Source organism: Lineus longissimus, chromosome 9, assembly GCF_910592395.1.
Source record: "Lineus longissimus chromosome 9, tnLinLong1.2, whole genome shotgun sequence".
NCBI lineage: Eukaryota > Metazoa > Nemertea > Pilidiophora > Heteronemertea > Lineidae > Lineus > Lineus longissimus.
This window is the reverse complement of record NC_088316.1, coordinates 382,222-404,076: the sequence shown is the minus strand read 5'-3', so window position 1 is coordinate 404,076 and position 21,855 is coordinate 382,222. Positions and strand designations below refer to the sequence as shown.

The 21,855-nt window shown below is 44.7% G+C and overlaps 1 protein-coding gene and 1 long non-coding RNA gene across 2 annotated transcripts; both read right to left on the bottom strand.

Annotated features, from left to right (window-relative positions):
* Positions 1-2,855: 2,855 nt before the first annotated feature.
* LOC135493377 (uncharacterized) lies at positions 2,856-7,920 on the bottom strand. Its single transcript, XM_064780690.1, has 5 exons — positions 7,433-7,920; positions 6,902-6,981; positions 4,895-5,056; positions 4,561-4,671; positions 2,856-4,348 (listed from the first exon to the last, which is right to left on the bottom strand). The coding sequence occupies exons 1-5, from the start codon at positions 7,705-7,707 to the stop codon at positions 4,155-4,157; spliced, it is 822 nt and encodes a 273-aa protein (XP_064636760.1). The 5' UTR covers positions 7,708-7,920; the 3' UTR covers positions 2,856-4,154.
* A 7,049-nt stretch (positions 7,921-14,969) lies between these two features.
* Positions 14,970-21,796, bottom strand: LOC135493601 (uncharacterized). The gene is made up of 4 exons (XR_010448265.1): positions 21,748-21,796; positions 21,562-21,641; positions 15,801-17,803; positions 14,970-15,492 (listed from the first exon to the last, which is right to left on the bottom strand). It is a non-coding gene; the product is annotated as an uncharacterized LOC135493601 (long non-coding RNA).
* Positions 21,797-21,855: the final 59 nt, after the last annotated feature.

The following is a 21,855-nucleotide window of genomic DNA, read 5'->3' as shown; positions in this document are numbered from 1 at the left end:
TCACATCACGGAGGTTTCCTTGGTGACGTGAACCATTGGCAGGCCAGCTAGAGCTTCTCAAACTCATCATTTGACAGTGAAATAGATTGTACGTTCATTATTGTGTAAGCCCTACCAATTAAAAAGTAAAGTGAGTTACCCAAGATCACAAACATTGCTCCAATTTCTAAAATACTCCTGCTCAACCAAAAAATGGTTTTGAAAATATGTACTGCAAATTGGACTGCTCTCAATTTTGTCAGTAATGTCAGTGAGCGAGACTATGCCGAAACGACCTTCACCTTGTGCCCTTGGCTTCCGGTCATTTTGTCCTTTCTGCAAGAAAGCCTTGATTTATTGCCGTTTTCAACCTCAAAATGAGTGTACCGTACGATATTTGGATGACAGTTTGTGGACTGGGTGTCCAGTTTTGCTCAAACATGTTGTTTAAGCGCCCTTTATATGTTGGTAAGAAAATATAGAGTGAAAACTAGGCCTTTTCGAAGAAGACTTAGACTATTAACCATCCAGAGCCATGATAACAAATCAAATGCGCACAGTGCACACTTCGAACACGTCCGATTTCAGGCGATGCCCTAAGCCACTGTGACCCCTTGTTCCAGGTGAAACACATGATTGGTCAGCGCCCAAACAAACTTCTTAGAAAAGGTCCATGCTGCAAAGTTGGGACACAGAGTGACAGACCCTAGTAACTGGCGCGATAGTGATAACGATGTTGGTGTGTAAAACAATTTTTTCAACTTCAGGGGTCCATAAATACGCCGCCTATGGAGCAGTTGGTTACTTAATCGGGACACAAATGGATAAATACCGGGATCAGAAGATAAAGGAAAAGGAGATCATTCTTTATGATTATATTGCACGTCATCCAGAGGATTTTGATGAACCTCGTAAGTGAACATTATCTATTATCCATAAAGCTCTTTCACTATCTGATGGTGCCTCTGCATTGATATTTCTGCAGGTCGTACCCTTCGGTTTTGGAGAGTCTTAAAGATTCTTTATGTAGAATGATTCACAATAGTATTAGTTTCAACTCTAGAATACCTGTAAAGCGGACAGGTTAGGCGTGTGATTTAGCTAGCCAGGAGGGGAACATCACACATCACCACATGGAGCATCACACTCATGCTGATCTCTAATAATGATGTTGCAGGGAGGTTTCGGACACGACTTGTGAATTACAGGTGGGCCTGTGGTTACCGAGACATTTTGAACTGTTTTTTTCAGTTTGATGATTTTTCAATGATATTATTTGGTGAAGTCCCCGGCCAAGCTAATGAAACCCCAACACATCACAACTTTACTTTAATCAGTCAATTATATTGATGTTTTGAAATCTTACGGTGTATTTTGTCTTTTTCAGCACCAAAAAAATTTAGTGAAGTATTTCTCCCGTGGAAACCAACTCGATAAAGAATGTTAAAAGATAATGGAATATGTTGTGTAAATATGAAAGAACTATTGAGAAAAACATATTTACACCTTAGGAGGATTTCGTGGCCCACGTGAGCTAAGGACTCTGCACCAATTTATGTCACCTTGCCCAAGTCATTTCTTTCAACTGTTCAAAAGTCTGAAACGTATGGATAATAGTGTGCATATTCCCTTGAAATAGTTCATTCTATTTCTTGCAGAATTTGTTGAACTTGTTAGTAACAGGTCAGAGAACATCTCAAATTCTTAATAAAAATGAAAGCTCATAATAACCCTTTATGAATTGAGCACAGTATGTGTTGTAAGTGGAGTGTATGCCTGTATTAGGCTCTAACGATAACAAGCGTACAGTGCTATACATACTGGGTGAAGTCCATCATAATAGATGAACTGGCAGCATCAAAATATGCACTTGCCCACCCTAAATTGTGAAGAATGTGTCCATTGGACTGTTCCTCCTTGTCTGAATAGCAGTGTCTGCTTGTGACTGGTTTGTCCACGGTGAAGTGTAGTAATCCAGACGTGTCTATTTGGATGATTTGAATATCAATATGACAGTGTGATAGTTGTTTAGGGAGAAATAAATCCTTTTCGTTTTTATAATAAGTTGTTCCCATTTTCTCTTCATGAAGTTTACCAGGTGTTTTCTGAATGCATTTGTCAATCCAGAAGACTCGGGAAGTAACATGCAGAACGGGCCTTACTACTTTTCTGGCTGAATCAGGTAGAAAGGGACATTTCTTTGTCAATTGGCCGTACTATAGATTAGTTTTACTAGAAGTCATCACCTACCATATTGGAGGAACAGACAAAAGAAAGCAAGCATAAAGGACCGTGAAAGTATTTGATTCAGTCGGGCACAACAAATCATTGATCTGCCCTCTGACACAGCTGACTGTGAAAACACATTTATTACATGACAAGCCAGAAATGCAGTTTAATTGACATGCATGACTGTTGCTGTGCAAGCTTTCAAGTCTGTCTTTCAGGTTGAGGGCTCACAGTGGCAGTTAAGTTAATTTCATGACTGGCCCGGGTCGCATGTGAACCAAGGACAAGTTATTTCTGTAGTGAAGTCAACATGGGTGTCAAAGTGTTGTATTGTTCAAACAGTAACGTGACTCCCGAGGTGTGACCCATGACACGACTTCTATCATGTAAACTCTACCTTACAGGTCCTAGCAGCAGGCAGATTATGAGAAATGGAGATTATTGGGACACCCTGTAAGCCTGTGGCACTGATGTCCTCAGAATTAAGATAGCATCATGTCTGGTGGCTAGACGACACCTTTGACTGCTGGATCTGGTGGTAGAGTCTTTCAAATCTTTCTTTGCCATGTGGATGAGCTTTTATGTTCACTACCTAACTTACTCACAGGAAAAAATTGTTGGAAGACTGGATTCTTGACTAGTTTCTCTTTATTTGCTACATTTATATTTACAAGATATACAAAATAAAATGATTACATGATGATTGTACAAAGATATGTATACTTGAGGAAATGCCAATGTACCGTCATAGTGCGTATTTCCATTGTGTGTTTCCATGGTATGTTGGGAGGACATCAGAACTGATTTAGGGCCTACATGTACTAATAGTTCACAAAAAGGCCCCAAATCTGTATGTTCATACAGAACAGTCAAATACAATGGATTTTGTTATTTCAGCCTACGATATTAACTCTGGTATATCCCTAATTAACTGCAACCCATTGTTATTGATTGTTTATAACCAAACTGGATACAACAAACAAAAATGTTGTTCCCCAAACCGCGTTAGGCATATTTGACTGTAGTTGTTTGAAACTATGTTATTAGATTTGATAGCTACAAGAATTAGCTTGAATGAACTGAGACTTGAAGTCACAGTGTGATGTCCAAGTCTTCATAAACAACTCCAGTCAAGCACAGAAATTCAACATCTTATAAATAAAGTAAAACTCCAAAATCTTGAGCTTCAGTGATTCAACTAAAATCTGACAAAGTAAAGAAATGTTGTAGTCATCTATGGCATTCTGGAAGTCAATCTATCTGCATCTAATTGGCAAGTAGTGGTCATACCAATAAAATATGCAACATTTTATCAAGGCGTGCATTTCACCTTCATGTGGCTATTTCAAAATCGTTCAGCGAGTGTAGGCCTTTGTATCAACACGCTAGGCCCTACCTACACAATGAGGCCGGCTGGATATTTGAAACTGACTCAACAAAGCTTTGGCCAGGCATTTTGCATAGGTATATGAGGTACATGTACACAATGACACGTAACAACAGAACGCCCCGACAAAAGGGCGACCGAAATTGTACGGGACCAGTTTGGTGACCGTCTACAGTCCAATATTGCTCATGTTATATCATGTATCCCACTGCTGTCTCGACCCCTTCAAAAGACATGTTACCAAATCAGATGGGAACAGGGAACTGTCCGAGTGTTGAGTTAATACCAGTCAGGTAGGGGATTGTTTTCCATCCATATGCATGTAGTTAAGGTCGACCCAGATAGTTTTGAGTATTACACTTTCAACAAACGAGTGGTACTGTGAGGACCACTGCCTACATCTAAACTTGATCCAAAGTCAGAGTATAACATCAGGCCATGCAGGTCTTTCTCATTGACCCTCATCTCCTATCACACAATGGGTGACTATAGAGCAAACAATCATAACAGCGTCCTCAGTTGTTGCCCAACTCCTCATTCCCGCAGTCTCGAGGTCCCCTCAACATAGGCAAGGCAACCGGTGATGTTTGAGCGTCGGCGGCCAGCATGGGTGTACTAGGTAGTCACCTCGCCTTGTCACCGGTTGATAGATTGGTCGTCGTTTTGGTAGATCGAAATCGAGACTCTGTGTTGGCGTAAGACGATGGGCTGCTGCATTTTCTGGTTCTTGGTAGCGTATCCATTCTTTGGCCTCTGGAAACGGTTTTAAGATACAAACAATTAGGGTTAATGAGGAACTTCTCTTCTTTTAAGCAAGTGGTCAATTCAATTCTGAAGTTTTGAGAGAACTCTGTTCTACATTTGTCAACCGATGTCACATCGGTCCTCTCAATATTGGTCTGCAGAACCAAGAATGAATGAAGACTATTTGTGTTGCCGCTGCAGTGTCATATTTCTTGCCTTACCTGTATATCCTGCTTTCTTGAGGTATCCCCTGAGTGCTGGTGGTCGAGTATTTGATGGTGGCCGTCTTATGCCTGGCTCAGTGTTTACTGTTCGTAGGAATTCTATTTTATCTGCAATGAAATCGTGAGTTTTGTCAAAGTTGAAGTATTTGCCTATTCTAAAAAGATTTCAATTTTCCAAAAATTGCCTAAGTACCTCTTCGTTTTTGAACAAACTTGGCAGTGAAGAGATAGGAGTTGGCCCTCGTTCCAGAACAAGCAAGTCTGACAGAGAGTCTGACAATTCTCAAAATCACATCAATTTATAGCAATAAATGTTTGAATTTGCCCTCACCAGTTTCACCAGCCAGTTTTTGCCATCCTTCAGAATCTTCTGGTTCGACTTCATCATCGACGCTCTTGAAAGGCATGATGGCAGCTGTGTGAGGGCGGGGGGCGTACTTCCTTCTCAAGGAGTCCCGTCTGTCTTGTTCATAGGCGGGGACACTCCCATCGACTGGAAAAGAACGAGAATAAGAAATCAGGTCTGATAAATGCCGATAACTTCTGAATTTTCAAGGCTACTCACTCTAACATGTCGGTTTAATCATGAAAAAGGTCTTACTTGTAATCTTGAGAAGATGGCTTTGAGAAAAGTCTCAGGGTGTCTTAAACAATACAAATACAAGGTACTACAGCAGGAAGCTCAGCGAACAGTACTTTGAATGGGAATTCTGATGCAGCCAATCAGTCTTAATAGTCAGCCAAGGATTGCCTGCTAGGGCTTAATTCCTTACTGGAAGCATTCCAAACAGCCATGGAGTTTTTTTAAATGAAATTGTAGTCAAATTTCAAAGCTGCCAAACATTTAATACAACATTTTCAAACATGTCAAGTGTGGTCAGTGATCTCAAATAAATGATGTTGATGACAACACTTTAAACAATGTGTGATGAAAGTGAAGCTGCACCCTTGAAAATAGTGGGAGTGTCACACACCTCAAGACTCACCGTTATCAATGTCTGGGTGATAAAAGGGAAGCAAAATTGTGGAGTATAATTCATGAGAACTCATCGATGGTCTCTTAGTACCCTCCATAAGAAATATCTTTGAAAAAACCTCATACAGAGTCTTTGGAATTTTCTATTTTTTTCTCTCTGGCAAACATTTTTAAAAACCAGTGGAAAAGAAATTACCTCTAGCTGCTTAATTTAGCAAGCAATCTTGATACCTCTCTATGAGCAGGTTGACTGGTTGTCAACATTCTGGCTGTGGCTTTTTTTTAACAAGGTTATTAAATCTTTAAGATATTTTAATGCGTATTTACTGCAATCTCACGATTAACCGGTTTAGATAAAAATAGGATTAAAATATCCTCAGGTATTCTTAAACTTTCTATAGCGGTTTAATATTTTTTCTAAACACAATGCCTAAACCTATTAAAGAAAGAAAACAAACTTGTCAAGAAACCGACTGTTTACAATCGAGGTATGTTCTTTTCATTATGGGATACTTGTATGTCAAATGTACAGTGTCGACATTATATTATCAGGCCTCATAGTTTCCTTGACCCCTGTGGCATGTTGAAAGTAGAGGTATGGCAGTGGCAAAGGCCCAAGTCTGGGTGATGAAACTGAACATCATGATGATGGTATTGATTAAAGCACTGGGCTTATAATCATTTTGAACATGGCAAAAAGCCCATAACTTAGTACTTATTGGTTGTGCTCCACATAAAACCACAAACTTAAACATACCAGAAGAAATGTCTGCATAGAGGTATTTCCTCATGCAATACCAGGCCAGAAAATTGGGCATGTCACAATCATTTAATCTTATTGATGGTAATTTGAAATAATATTGCCCTTGTATCCTAGCTAATAATGTTTGTTGCCGCAGTCTCAACATTGATTTTTGCTGATCCATAAACCAAGCCGGGGCAGTTTGAATAATATGGTCAGTTAGCAACAGTAATACATACTTGGTGGACGAAGGAATTCAATAATCAATCCAAGTCAGAAATCAATGTCTCTGGCCGTCAGCCACGCAGTGATGAGACTTGAAATCAGCGTCAGTTGCCTCTGAAGTCCCTGATCTTCATGTGACAGAGAGGGCAGAGAGGTCAAGTCCTCAAGACCAAGAGGGGTTACTGGTTATTCCTTTGTAATCACTCTACACCCAGGTTCAGCTCTGAATCACTACTGTAACCACCCTTAGTGGACACCTCTCTATTAAGGACAGCACTTGTGAGTTCAAGGGTGTCCATAATAGAGAGGTTCTACTGTGTGTAAAAGCAAGTGGTGATCCGGTAGATCTCAACCTTGTCCACCTTTAAAACAGACTATGCAGGGTGATAGCTTACCTCTGTACGTGTCCTTCCCGATGGTTGTGTCGGCGTTGTGATATCCAGGGACATTGTGGAGGCGGCATGAGAGGAAAACTCTGAAGCAGGAAGGAGGAACAACATTGAAGACTTCACAACCAACATGTTGTTACCAGTTTAACCAGAGAAATGGACCATATGGTGCCATGTACAGGTTGACTGGTAGTCCCCTCAGCAGCTTACCTGGTAGTCCCTTTAGAACTTACCCAGTAGTCCCCTCAGCAAGTTATGCTAAAGGTACCATCAAGTTAAGCTATTAAAGGGGCTGCCAAATTTGTCTACCAGGACTAACATGTCATTGATAGATTTCTTTAAGTCTGTAAGGAGATGTAGGACAAGGAACAACCTATATGCCTTGGTCATTTATGCGAAACAGCACAGATCTAGAAACAAGACTAAAAATGAAAGCAGACCAGTAGGTGGCCTGGCCTGTAGTGTTATACTATCACAGCGGGCCTAGTAGCGAAATCTTCGCCACGCAATAGGCCAATGCACCCATAGTGTACTCACAGTGGTGGATGAGGTTTATTCTTCCTTGTCGGGGATGTAGGCCTGGAAAACGGGGGTGCATGTCCTTGAAGCTGGTCCTCATTGTGAAAGAAATTATAGGTTGTCTTCTCCCTGTCTGGCATTGACCATAAGTCCCTCGCCTGTCGCCGGATCTGAGCCAGCGTCCCTTGGTCCATGGGTGCATCAAAATCTTTTAGTCCTAGAGGGTGAGCAGATTTGGCCCGCCTTAAGTCACTGATGGGGTATCTCCCCGGTACAATATGTCCAGTAGCCATATCTGCACAGCACTAAATGTCGTTTCTAGATCTAAACCACGATAAGAGAAAACGAAATCCCCTGACGGTTTTATTGCATGTTTTAGGTTACTGGTTATGGATTTCTACACACAGCGTTCCATATTGTTTACGAGGCACTAAGCAACACCGGATACACGTCAATAATTGATAGGCGCATGCGTATTTTAGTATCCGTTGTTGATACGACGATTTGATTGGCTGGTCACCAAAGAGAGACGTTTTAGTAGCGGGAAACTCAAACTATGTTGGCACGTGGTCGTGGCAGGCGCCTGGATCGGGATGTCTACTTTCAGACAGGCCAGGTGTCAACATTGTCTCCGTGGCAGCAAGGCTGTGAACTGTCGTCTATGGTCACGTCGAGGTGTCTCACCCTCAGACAGGCCAGGTGTCAACATTGTCTCTGTGGCAGCAAGGCTGTGAACTGTCGTCTATGGTCACGTCGAGGTGTCTCACCCTCAGACAGGCCAGGTGTCAACATTGTCTCTGTGGCAGCAAGGCTGTGAACTGTCGTCTATGGTCACGTCGAGGTGTCTCACCCTCAGACAGGCCAGGTGTCAACATTGTCTCTGTGGCAGCAAGGCTGTAAACTGTCGTTTATGGTCACGTCGAGGTGTCTCACCCTCAGACAGGCCAGGAGTCAACATTGTCTCCGTGGCAGCAAGGCTGTGAACTGTCGTTTATGGTCACGTCGAGGTGTCTCACCCTCAGATAGGCCAGGAGTCAACATTGTCTCCGTGGCAGCAAGGCTGTGAACTGTCGTTTATGGTCACGTCGAGGTGTCTCACCCTCAGATAGGCCAGGAGTCAACATTGTCTCTGTGGCAGCAAGGCTGTGAACTGTCGTCTATGGTCACGTCGAGGTGTCTCACCCTCAGACAGGCCAGGTGTCGACATTGTCTCCGTGGCAGCAAGGCTGTGAACTGTCGTTTATGGTCACGTCGAGGTGTCTCACCCTCAGACAGGCCAGGTGTCAACATTGTCTCTGTGGCAGCAAGGCTGTGAACTGTCGTTTATGGTCACGTCGAGGTGTCTCACCCTCAGATAGGCCAGGTGTCAACATTGTCTCTGTGGCAGCAAGGCTGTGAACTGTCGTTTATGGTCACGTCGAGGTGTCTCACCCTCAGACAGGCCAGGTGTCAACATTGTCTCTGTGGCAGCAAGGCTGTGAACTGTCGTTTATGGTCACGTCGAGGTGTCTCACCCTCAGACAGGCCAGGTGTCAACATTGTCTCTGTGGCAGCAAGGCTGTGAACTGTCGTTTATGGTCACGTCGAGGTGTCTCACCCTCAGATAGGCCAGGTGTCAACATTGTCTCTGTGGCAGCAAGGCTGTGAACTGTCGTTTATGGTCACGTCGAGGTGTCTCACCCTCAGATAGGCCAGGAGTCAACATTGTCTCTGTGGCAGCAAGGCTGTGAACTGTCGTTTATGGTCACGTCGAGGTGTCTCACCCTCAGATAGGCCAGGAGTCAACATTGTCTCTGTGGCAGCAATGCTGTGAACTGTCGTTTATGGTCACGTCGAGGTGTCTCACCCTCAGATAGGCCAGGAGTCAACATTGTCTCTGTGGCAGCAAGGCTGTGAACTGTCGTTTATGGTCACGTCGAGGTGTCTCACCCTCAGATAGGCCAGGAGTCAACATTGTCTCTGTGGCAGCAAGGCTGTGAACTGTCGTCTATGGTCACGTCGAGGTGTCTCACCCTCAGATAGGCCAGGAGTCAACATTGTCTCCGTGGCAGCAAGGCTGTAAACTGTCGTCTATGGTCACGTCGAGGTGTCTCACCCTCAGATAGGCCAGGTGTCAACATTGTCTCCGTGGCAGCAAGGCTGTGAACTGTCGTCTATGGTCACGTCGAGGTGTCTCACCCTCAGACAGGCCAGGAGTCAACATTGTCTCCGTGGCAGCAAGGCTGTGAACTGTCGTCTATGGTCACGTCGAGGTGTCTCACCCTCAGACAGGCCAGGAGTCAACATTGTCTCCGTGGCAGCAAGGCTGTGAACTGTCGTCTATGGTCACGTCGAGGTGTCTCACCCTCAGACAGGCCAGGAGTCAACATTGTCTCCGTGGCAGCAAGGCTGTGAACTGTCGTCTATGGTCACGTCGAGGTGTCTCACCCTCAGATAGGCCAGGAGTCAACATTGTCTCTGTGGCAGCAAGGCTGTGAACTGTCTTCTCTGTGGTCACGTCGAGGTGTCTCACCCTCAGATAGGCCAGGAGTCAACATTGTCTCTGTGGCAGCAAGGCTGTAAACTGTCGTTTATGGTCACGTCGAGGTGTCTCACCCTCAGATAGGCCAGGAGTCAACATTGTCTCTGTGGCAGCAAGGCTGTGAACTGCCGTTTATGGTCACGTCGAGGTGTCTCACCCTCAGATAGCCTAGGCCAGGTGTCAACATTGTCTCCGTGGCAGCAAGGCTGTGAACTGTCGTCTGTGGTCACGTCGAGGTGTCTCACCCTCATATAGCCTAGGCCAGGTGTCAACATTGTCTCCGTGGCAGCAAGGCTGTGAACTGTCGTCTATGGTCACGTCGAGGTGTCTCACCCTCAGACAGGCCAGGTGTCAACATTGTCTCTGTGGCAGCAAGGCTGTGAACTGCCGTTTATGGTCACGTCGAGGTGTCTCACCCTCAGACAGGCCAGGTGTCAACATTGTCTCTGTGGCAGCAAGGCTGTGAACTGTCGTTTATGGTCACGTCGAGGTGTCTCACCCTCAGACAGGCCAGGTGTCAACATTGTCTCTGTGGCAGCAAGGCTGTGAACTGTCGTTTATGGTCACGTCGAGGTGTCTCACCCTCAGATAGGCCAGGTGTCAACATTGTCTCTGTGGCAGCAAGGCTGTGAACTGTCGTTTATGGTCACGTCGAGGTGTCTCACCCTCAGATAGGCCAGGTGTCAACATTGTCTCCGTGGCAGCAAGGCTGTAAACTGTCGTCTATGGTCACGTCGAGGTGTCTCACCCTCAGATAGGCCAGGTGTCAACATTGTCTCCGTGGCAGCAAGGCTGTGAACTGTCGTCTATGGTCACGTCGAGGTGTCTCACCCTCAGACAGGCCAGGAGTCAACATTGTCTCCGTGGCAGCAAGGCTGTGAACTGTCCTTTATGGTCACGTCGAGGTGTCTCACCCTCAGACAGGCCAGGAGTCAACATTGTCTCCGTGGCAGCAAGGCTGTGAACTGTCGTCTATGGTCACGTCGAGGTGTCTCACCCTCAGATAGGCCAGGAGTCAACATTGTCTCTGTGGCAGCAAGGCTGTGAACTGTCTTCTCTGTGGTCATGTCGAGGTGTCTCACCCTCAGATAGGCCAGGTGTCAACATTGTCTCCGTGGCAGCAAGGCTGTGAACTGTCGTCTATGGTCACGTCGAGGTGTCTCACCCTCAGATAGGCCAGGAGTCAACATTGTCTCTGTGGCAGCAAGGCTGTAAACTGTCGTTTATGGTCACGTCGAGGTGTCTCACCCTCAGATAGGCCAGGAGTCAACATTGTCTCTGTGGCAGCAAGGCTGTGAACTGCCGTTTATGGTCACGTCGAGGTGTCTCACCCTCAGATAGCCTAGGCCAGGTGTCAACATTGTCTCCGTGGCAGCAAGGCTGTGAACTGTCGTCCATGGTCACGTCGAGGTGTCTCACCCTCATATAGCCTAGGCCAGGTGTCAACATTGTCTCCGTGGCAGCAAGGCTGTGAACTGTCGTCTATGGTCACGTCGAGGTGTCTCACCCTCAGACAGGCCAGGTGTCAACGTTGTCTCTGTGGCAGCAAGGCTGTGAACTGTCGTTTATGGTCACGTCGAGGTGTCTCACCCTCAGATAGGCCAGGTGTCAACATTGTCTCTGTGGCAGCAAGGCTGTGAACTGTCGTTTATGGTCACGTCGAGGTGTCTCACCCTCAGACAGGCCAGGTGTCAACATTGTCTCTGTGGCAGCAAGGCTGTGAACTGTCGTTTATGGTCACGTCGAGGTGTCTCACCCTCAGATAGGCCAGGTGTCAACATTGTCTCTGTGGCAGCAAGGCTGTGAACTGTCGTCTATGGTCACGTCGAGGTGTCTCACCCTCAGACAGGCCAGGTGTCAACATTGTCTCTGTGGCAGCAAGGCTGTGAACTGTCGTCTATGGTCACGTCGAGGTGTCTCACCCTCAGACAGGCCAGGTGTCAACATCCATGGTCCATGGGTGCATCAAAATCTTTTAGTCCTAGAGGGTGAGCAGATTTGGCCCGCCTTAAGTCACTGATGGGGTATCTCCCCGGTACAATATGTCCAGTAGCCATATCTGCACAGCACTAAATGTCGTTTCTAGATCTAAACCACGATAAGAGAAAACGAAATCCCCTGACGGTTTTATTGCATGTTTTAGGTTACTGGTTATGGATTTCTACACACAGCGTTCCATATTGTTTACGAGGCACTAAGCAACACCGGATACACGTCAATAATTGATAGGCGCATGCGTATTTTAGTATCCGTTGTTGATACGACGATTTGATTGGCTGGTCACCAAAGAGAGACGTTTTAGTAGCGGGAAACTCAAACTATGTTGGCACGTGGTCGTGGCAGGCGCCTGGATCGGGATGTCTACTTTCAGACAGGCCAGGTGTCAACATTGTCTCCGTGGCAGCAAGGCTGTGAACTGTCGTCCATGGTCACGTCGAGGTGTCTCACCCTCATATAGCCTAGGCCAGGTGTCAACATTGTCTCCGTGGCAGCAAGGCTGTGAACTGTCGTCTATGGTCACGTCGAGGTGTCTCACCCTCAGACAGGCCAGGTGTCAACATTGTCTCTGTGGCAGCAAGGCTGCATGTGAACTGTCTTCTCTGTGGTCACGTCGAGGTGTCTCAAACCTCAGGTAGGTCAGGTCACAATGATAGTCAGGCTATTACAAAATAATGTCGGGAAGCTGGGAGACAGAGTTTCCAATAAACACAAGAATCTTTCAAAGATCGAAGACCTGTCTTCTCTGTAGCAGGGTCGAGCTGTTGTGTCAGATCTACATTGCACGATTCTAGGATGAGACGGAGAATTCGATCGACCATGTTCTTATATTGAGTGTTGACTGGTTCAATATATCAGATCCTACTTGCTGACTTTGAGCTGGTAATCTGTGGGTCAGTCTTCGGTCATGTAATGATGAAGCAAAATACAATTTGTAGTGTCTCCTCCAGGGTTGTGACTGTCTTCGGAGAGTGTGTGACTTACGGACATAGGCCTAAGTTGGTGAATTTGACACACACAAATCTCTCCGATTGTCAAGGTCTGGTTGTGCCAGCATCTCCTGTCTACAGGTCTGGTTGACATCATGTTGTGGTATGGTTGTTGCAGTACACGTGTACCATTGGTAACAGAAGCTGTCAATAGTCAAGTTCGATACAGCAAATAGGAGAGGGTCACTGAGTCAACATATTGTCGTCTTTTGTAAGTGTGTGCTAGTCATCATAAAACTGGTCCTGGATCTAAGTGCTCCAGATGGCTAGAACTCCTCCCTCATGGCTGCTAGTTCAGGGCATTTTGGACACTCTGTCGTATGTCACATCCTTCGAAGTACAAAGGACACACGATCTGCACCCTCGCAAGACGAGTTGCCCATACCTGGTAATGCCAAATCAGTTACCACCAAGACTAACACTGGAGGAACAGGGTTGTCCGAAGCGGACTGCCCATACTTCTGTAGGGACGCTCCCAGCAGTTTGAAAGTCCTGTGAATGTATTAGTGTCTTTTTCTCTCAAGGAGCTGCATTGGACACTGCGAGGTGTCACATCCTTCGAACTTGGGGACACAGCTCATGTGCCCTTATCAAATAGCACTTCAGGTTAGTTATAGCTCAGTTAGTTGTCTCGTATCAGGTACCACCCAAGAAGTACTCGAGTAGTGTTTGAGGAGATGATATGAATAAACACCAGCAAATGCTTTGGCTTCAAGTGACGATTGCGGTATACCAGTTACTCTAAGCACGGGTTACTCTGGGCAGAGATGGGGTGTCAGTGTCTCTCTCAAGAGCGTACAGCGGACTGTCTGCAGGATGCCTCATCCAATACTAAAGAGACAGGGCTTTTAGCACCTCTGAAGGGATAACCATACATCGTAAGGATAGGATACAACACAAGTTTGAATGTCCTGGAATAATTCGCGTCCCTTTACGAGACTAAATCGAACTCCAGGGACACATAGATACACACTTTGAGCGCCAGTTATTTTCTATCTAGGCAGATTTCACAAGCCCTCACGAGCGAACTGTATGGAAGATGGTCTGTGGTGTCATGAAATCCTGCTTAAGTTCAGTTACGCGATATTCGTAAATCGGCTCAATCATTGATACCATGATGACTATACAGATATAGGAAACCAGACAGAGCTATTCAGAACGGTCGTCATACATAGACGTTGGTCTCCGCAAATCTTGGAAAAACTGTCTTTTCTTCTCGATCGTCAACTGCTCACATACATGTTGGCTATCTCATTCGGGGTTGAAACGGGATGCAAATTAAGTTACGGTACAGACTCTGGGGTATTTCGTCCCTGTCCGCAGGCGCGAGGTATTTTGGTGAGGAAGGTGCATTTGGTGTCGTTTGGTAAGTGCATAAATCTAACTTTTCGAGAGTGTCCCCTACGCTGAGAGACCGAAGGACAAGAGACAAAGCCTGATGATATGGCAACTTTTATTGGGCAAGTATATAATATGTACTACAAAACTTAGAATTAGTGGCCGGCATGCGGAATCAGAAAAGGCTGACCGTAAATTGTTGCACGTGAAGATAATGTAGTGTGTTAATCGAACTTGTTGGGAGTGATCCGCACACTTATTGACCGAAGGACAAGAGACGAAGGTTATGATATGACAACATTTGTTTGGCAAGTACATACATATGAATAATGCAAAACTTGGAATACAATAACACAACGTTGATACTGCTGACACCGCTTGAGCAAGCGTGTCAAGGGACGGATCAGATGTTGGGTCAGTGCGCATGCGGGGCATGGGATGGAGGGTGGTGCACTGTGAGTGTCGATAAGGGGGGGGCAAAGGCAAATGACAATGACAATGACAATAGCATAATAACAATTGAACAATGTACGAGTCGTAAGTAACCGTGACCGCTTTCAAGGTGGCAAGAACTGATTGCTGACCAAAACAATGACATATTCTGTTAACACCAATGGAGCATTCTCTTGTATGGTATTTTAGCCCAAAACCGCCCAATCAAAATGGTGCAGAGACTCGATTACGTTTATTGTCTTCAAGAGGAAATTGATCTCAAAACTGATATGGGCCTATAGTATAAATAATATCCTACCTAAAATATAGGCCTTCTGTTAAATTAGGCCTGCCTTAAGAAAAAAGAAAGAAAACCTACAACCAATTCCTCTTGAAAACAAATATGTCAATAAGGCTCATCCATGCATCATTTGAGTAAAACAATGTAGAAACACATTTTTGCTGTGATCAAGAAATAGCTCCATTGTTGTAATGTTGCACTTCTTGTGCCGTGAAATAGCTCAGATACGGTAAATGGATTGCCACATTGAAAACGGAACAAGAAATAGCAATATTCTGGATCAGCGAGTACATACATGAAGTGCTATTGATTTCAGGAATAAGCACATATTTTGCAAGGTTCACTTTTAACAAAGAGTAACAATGTTCGATGTTTAATTTTCAGGGTCGAAAACAGGTGAGTGTCAACCCATTCTGAGCCAACCGCATGAATTACAACAAGAAAATGGTCAATTCCGTTGGGAACTGCTGTTCCCTGATCATGGCTCTTGACTGCTGGCCTGGAATAGAAAGGGAAGATTTAGATACCAAGAAACATTGAAATAAACAATTTAAGAAACTGAAGTATTTGATCATTTTTCATGACGTTTTAAAAAAAATCTATTATGGCATATCAGTAATATGTCTATACACATGTTTATGTCTGTGACAGCCTCATTGGCACTAATAAGATGAATCAATTAAATTGAATTGTCAGGCAATGGTGGTCAACCTGCCTCGGGTTTGTCCCAATATCAGTCACATGATGACGGACCTAAAGCCTCATTTCATCAACTGTAGCCAGCTTATAGAATTTTATCTCATTTACCTCAATTGTGTTCCACAAATCTGGCATCCTGAATATTTATCTCTCAGAAGTGACCTCGGTTGCGTTGGCTCGATTCTTGGGACGGGACAGCGAAACCACACGAGATGGAGCAATCCACCTGAAAAAAATGGAGACAATTCGAATGCTGCTTCAGTGAACAATGGGCGATCTGTTCAGGAGACGTCTTTCAAATCGCCCATTGTTTCATAAACGAGAGCTGGACAGACAGTTCCAGCTACTCTTCGCAGATTTCCTTCTTCCAATGCATACATCGCGTTTTGTCTCGGCCACATCTGCATAGCTATTTACTTTAAGGTCACGTGCAGGTCTTATTGGTAATTGCTGGGGTGAAACTTGGTACTGCGGGACAGACTTACATGTCCACAAAACGCAATGTCACTGCTGGACTGATTTACAAGTCCACAAAACGCAGAATCGGACATGGAAACAATTACTCCCAGCAAGAACCCAATGTAACCCCACAAATAGGGCCGTTTATAATGTTTAAGACATGTTTATACAATAACAATGCTGAAGCTATTGCCTGCAGTGACCTTGCTAATGATTTTTATGTGGGAGGGGCCAGGGACCGTGACTATTGATAAAGTCCTCACGATATTATATTCGTCAACAATGGGGCACAGACTTTCAAATATTTTCGTGACTGACCTATATTACCAGTACAGTCCAATATATATTTCTTTTTTTTGACTGACCTCTATTACCAGTACAGTCCAATATCATTCTATTCTTCGTGACCGACCTATATTACCAGTACAGTCCAATATATATTTCATTTTTCGTGACTGACCTATATTACCAGTACAGTCCAATACATATTCTATTCTTCGTGACTGACCTATATTACCAGTACAGTCCAATATATATTTTATTTTTCGTGACTGACCTATATTACCAGTACAGTCCAAAGATACTATTTAGTCTGTATATTATTCTAGGGCTGGGGTGGGGGATGGGGAAATTCTCCAGTGACAAACTTTTTGATTGTCATTCTGGTAAAAAAGAACACGTCCAAAGAAGAAATTTATTCTCATAACTTTTAACAATGCTCGAAAAAAACTTTTAAAATGTTAATGTGGCGAGCCGCCACATGTACCGACTATACCTGTGGATCTAAATATATATATCATCATTGAAATCCTCAGAGAAATTAAACCAAGACAAAAAGGGTTCCATGCCCTTGGTTTCCATGTACCGCGAACGATGCTAACGATAGGATTTAGCTGACAGGATTTGGCCACATGAACCCCTCCCTGTCCAGAAGACGCGGGGGTCGTCAGATCAATTTGAAACCGCCATGGACATCACTTCTTCCCCCTCACAAGTCGGTCGCGATGACCTCCATGTGCAAACCATTTTGGCTGTGGATGCCCTGGTAACCCATGTCGCCTAACCAGACATAGCGCGCTGCCTGACTAGAAGTTACCGCCTCTGAGACCCAGGGTTGAGACACTGGGGTCTGCCCCTAGCTGACAGGTGGCTGGAGATCCATATCATAGAGCATACCAACCGTACATAACCGGCTGGACTGGTACACCCTATCAGGCTCAGACTCCCCAACGGAGTCTATTGAGCGCAGCCGCAGCGCCAGTTAATATGGATGGATTTACGTCGTCAAATAACTGTCGACCTGATGAGCATTCGTTCACGGCACACGGAGTTTATCGGGGTTGGGGGCGAAGAGACAAGACCAGGAACTCCTATGGGGTCGCGGGCGCAATGCAACCCGAGGAACGAGATGCACCCAAAGTACAAACTCGAAAATAACTGGCTCATCCTTCGCCATAGGTGTCAAGTATGTACCACTTATACAGACAGCCGTCATTAACGTTGGGTAACACCTCACAAGGAGCAATACCAAGCATTTTCAAGACCTCATATTTAGCGAAAAGGTGTGACAACAATGATAATATATCAGATCCAATACCAGTCCCTTGACCAAACCCAACCAATTCTTGAAAGTTCAAAGGACGTCGGGGCTTCTGAAAGAAAAAGTATTGGCCATGACAGCTACGGTAGATAGATCGAAGTGATAGATGGGCTAACTGTCTATCTGAAAAGGGCGGGTAGCGAATTTGTTTTTCCTGAACCTTTTGGGCACTATAGTGTACATTTGTACAGGGACTTTCAGCCAATCAGATTTCGACAAATACATGACGTCAGAAGTCTTAGAAACTTTAGAGCAGTTGGTAGAGCGCTCGTCAGAAATGGCAGAAGACGATGTTCGATCCAAAAGTCGTGAGTTCGAATCCGGTTGTGGACAACATTTTTCTTTTTCTTTTTTACTTTTTATATTTTATTTTTATAACGCGTTTCTTTTCCCTTTTTATTTAGATTTTAGATATTTTAGTTATTTCTGCTGCCTGCAACTTACCTACAGAATGGAAAATAACAATAGCCCATCTCCAAGATCCAAGGGATAGTCCTTCAGATATCATATTGAGCATGAATGTACAATGAGACTTGTCTCATGTGAATGGTCTTCCTCCAGTAGGAATATGTTTCTCTGCACTGAGACTTGTCTTTCGATACTGCCTCGTGTATATGGTCTTCCTCCAGTATATTTTGATACTGTATGCTTCAAATTTGATTAACAAGCACAACACAATACAAGCTGACTTCTAAGTTTCATGATGACGCCCCGATGACGACACAGATTTATCGGATTCTGATTGGCTGAGAACCTGTGTACAAATGTACACTGTACTGCCCGAAAGGTTCAGGCAAAAAAACTCGCGGGCGGGCGATTAAGCAGGCGCATACAGTTAGATATTAAAATGGTAACAAAATGGCCGAAATTTATCTTCGCACACCATCTTTATACTTGTATAGGAGCTATAGGTAAAACTCAATGGTGACGAGATTATTACTGCTCCCGAAAGAGACCTAAGTCTTTTGTTTTCTGCTGGTTTGCTGCGGCTGTCAGCAGCTTCATACCGACGGCACAAGGATATCTTTGAAAGCCACCACGTGACCGCAGGGCCAATGCATTGGTGTCATTATTCACATTTATCATCTTCGTGACCACGCGAAAACATACTTAAAGCTGACATGCATGCATAAAAACCCAAACGACAAAGAAAGAAAACACAAACGCCCGACCACCAAAAGACAAACTGCACTTGAAACATGATAGACACCCAGCGACAGGTCTCACTTGACTGCACAAACACAAGTTCATTGACGAGACAGGTCAAGAGAAAAAAATAAAAAAATATTCCTCGAGCGGGTTCGAACTCGGAACACTCGCCACTTCATCCTTTCCGTCTTTTCTAATTTGGCCGTTAGGGTTTTTATGCATGCATGTCGGCTTTAAAGGGACAACCTGGGCGTGGGATTTCCCTGACCAGGAGGATAATATCTCTGCTTGTCACCATGCGCCGCCACTTATCTCAAATAACGATTTTCGCCAGTGTGCGAGGCAGTTTTTGACATGGCCTGTGAAATTCAGGTAGGCCTAAGGTTACACCCAGTTTTTGTGCACTGTTTATTGCAGTTCAATGATGTATTTCAATTTTCCTGTTTGGACTGAGAAGTCACGGTTCTACTGGAAGCCAATTTTTGTAGGAAAAACCACCATATCTCATGCCACAGTTGTCCATTTTAATACCACTGAATACAAGAGGGGGTAGGCCTATCACTAAACCATGGCCATTTCATAACACAAGCCTGGGAACAACTGGCAGGGTTTATCAAAGCTCTGGGATGCTGATCTCCGATTGATCCTCGATCGTCGCACAGTTGGCAGCACAGAGGTGAAATGAGACGATTGGTGATCACTAAATCCTAAAGGCTAGAGGGAGGTTGTTATAATATGATCACCACCGCCCGACCCGATGACGTCATTACCGGAACTCCGGGTGGGAAATACCCCAAGTATTTATATCACAATGGCGGCAACTTCAGTTCTGAAGTAATCGATGAGCTAGAAGTTGCCACCCGGAATTCCGGTAATGACGTCATCGGGTCGGGCGGTGGAGATCATATTATAACTAGCATTGTACCCGTGGCGCAGGCAGGTTCAAATGGGCTATACCTTGAATAGATTGAATTGCAATGAAAATATAATGCAATATCAAAGGAGCAATATCGAAGAGACAAATTAAACCAACCATTTGTCCACAGACTCGGACCCTGTGGCGTGCTGTATGCGTGCATATAAAAGTAAATCAATTGGTCCGAATGAGATGATGAGGCAATGTGAATATACCTCGTTCCTTAGTCAGCAATATGCCCCTTTTTATACGGAGATGACGGAGAACCCAGATAGCCCTTCACATGTCGGCCTCCAAATGGCTCGGACCAATTGCACTATCACTACTAAAACTTTAAAATGCGTGCTCCTCCTACATGTAGCATGATCTCGGGCAAGGCGCTTAGTCGACAGGCAAGCTAGAAGTTCAGCACCGTGAGCAGCTCCTTGATAAGGCCATGCCAAGTTCAGAGTGCCTCTTCAGATACATCAAGTTTTGAAAGCTGTGGTGAGCACATAAACATACCTTTGAAAATCCCTTCATAATCAAGGGCTAGCTCTGGCTAATACAGTACCAATATACGATAGACCATCAATTTGACCCCAGCTCCTTACTGCGGGAAAACCCAAGTCCAGCAACCAAAAGTATCAAAATACATTTTTGTTTACATTTGAACTGCACACATGCGTTTGTTTACAATTTCTTTCCCGCGAAATCTCGAAGATCAGGTGACCTACAATCGTGGATTGAAAATAACATTAACCTTGGTTCAGCAGGTCAACACGTGTACAGGCTGTTCCAATCATCCCCCTACAGCCAGCCGTTCAACAGGTAGTGTTAGTCACCCCACAGGGAGTGCAGGTGATTCATTAATCCCCTGCATAACTAAACAGCAATGGCTTGGCTTCCGTGAGTGATAAGGAGAATTGACCGTGTCCGATTAAAAATCCCTCATTACTGCTCCGCTGAAGTAAATTTCCGAAAATAAACATGACGTTGCATCAGGATAACATATCACCTGCAAACGCGCAAAATTTCGAGACGAAACACGACCCCCAAATGGCACTTTAGCGAGCCGCCTTATAGTATTATGATATAGATTACCTCCCTCTAGCCTCTAGGATTTAGTGATCACCGAGACGATTGGTAATTTCTGCCATGTCTTCATGTAAATGTCTCTGAACTACTTCGATTGTATGCCTTATCTTTCTGATCCGGTCAAGGTCCTCATCAAACATATCACATGTCACAGTATCAAGGGCTGATTGGTTCAGAGATAGAATCAATTACGTCCCGAAAGGAACCCGATCATTATAAGGATGAAGATGAAGAATGTGTTATGAGCACGTGACACATTGCGCCAAGCACGTGGCGTGTGACGTCATAAAACATGGCAGACATGACCCTTCATCTCATTTTCTTGCTGCCAGAACGATAAAGTACCATAGATACGATATGGGCTAACAGTGTCCTTTCAAAGGTCAGCTGAACCGAGTGTGGAAATATTCAGAACAGCAGTGGCGGATTTATGGGTCCCGCATGAGTCATCCCTCTTTGATAATTTAGGGCATCTCTCCTCAAGAACCCTCCCCTCATTTTCAGGATTGCACCTTCGGCTCTATCATGAGTTCTCAGTGGTGGGGCAGCGCCCCCCCCCCCGCTTCTTTCCCAAATTTCTGGATCCGCCACTGCTGCAGAGATGAGAAGTTCCAAAAGAATACATGTATGTGCGATCAAGGAAGTTTCGATAGAGAAAAATAACTCACCACGTGGTGTTCACGTCGTATCTTGTGATAAACCGGTTGGGCAGCATTGGGTGTGCTAGACAGGACAACGTGTCTGGCGTCTGCAAGAAATGAAAATGAAAAGATAAGATAAGATTGTACATTGTATCAGACAATATTCGCAAAATTTGGGGAGAAAAAGTTGTGGAGAAATCAGGCTGAACTCACCAATGTTGAACCAGTGCTTCGACTTGGCGTAGACACAACTGAACGCTTGTGTTCCCAAAACCGGTCTGTCATACCAGGAGCACAGCCAAATTCAAGAGTGTATTGAGT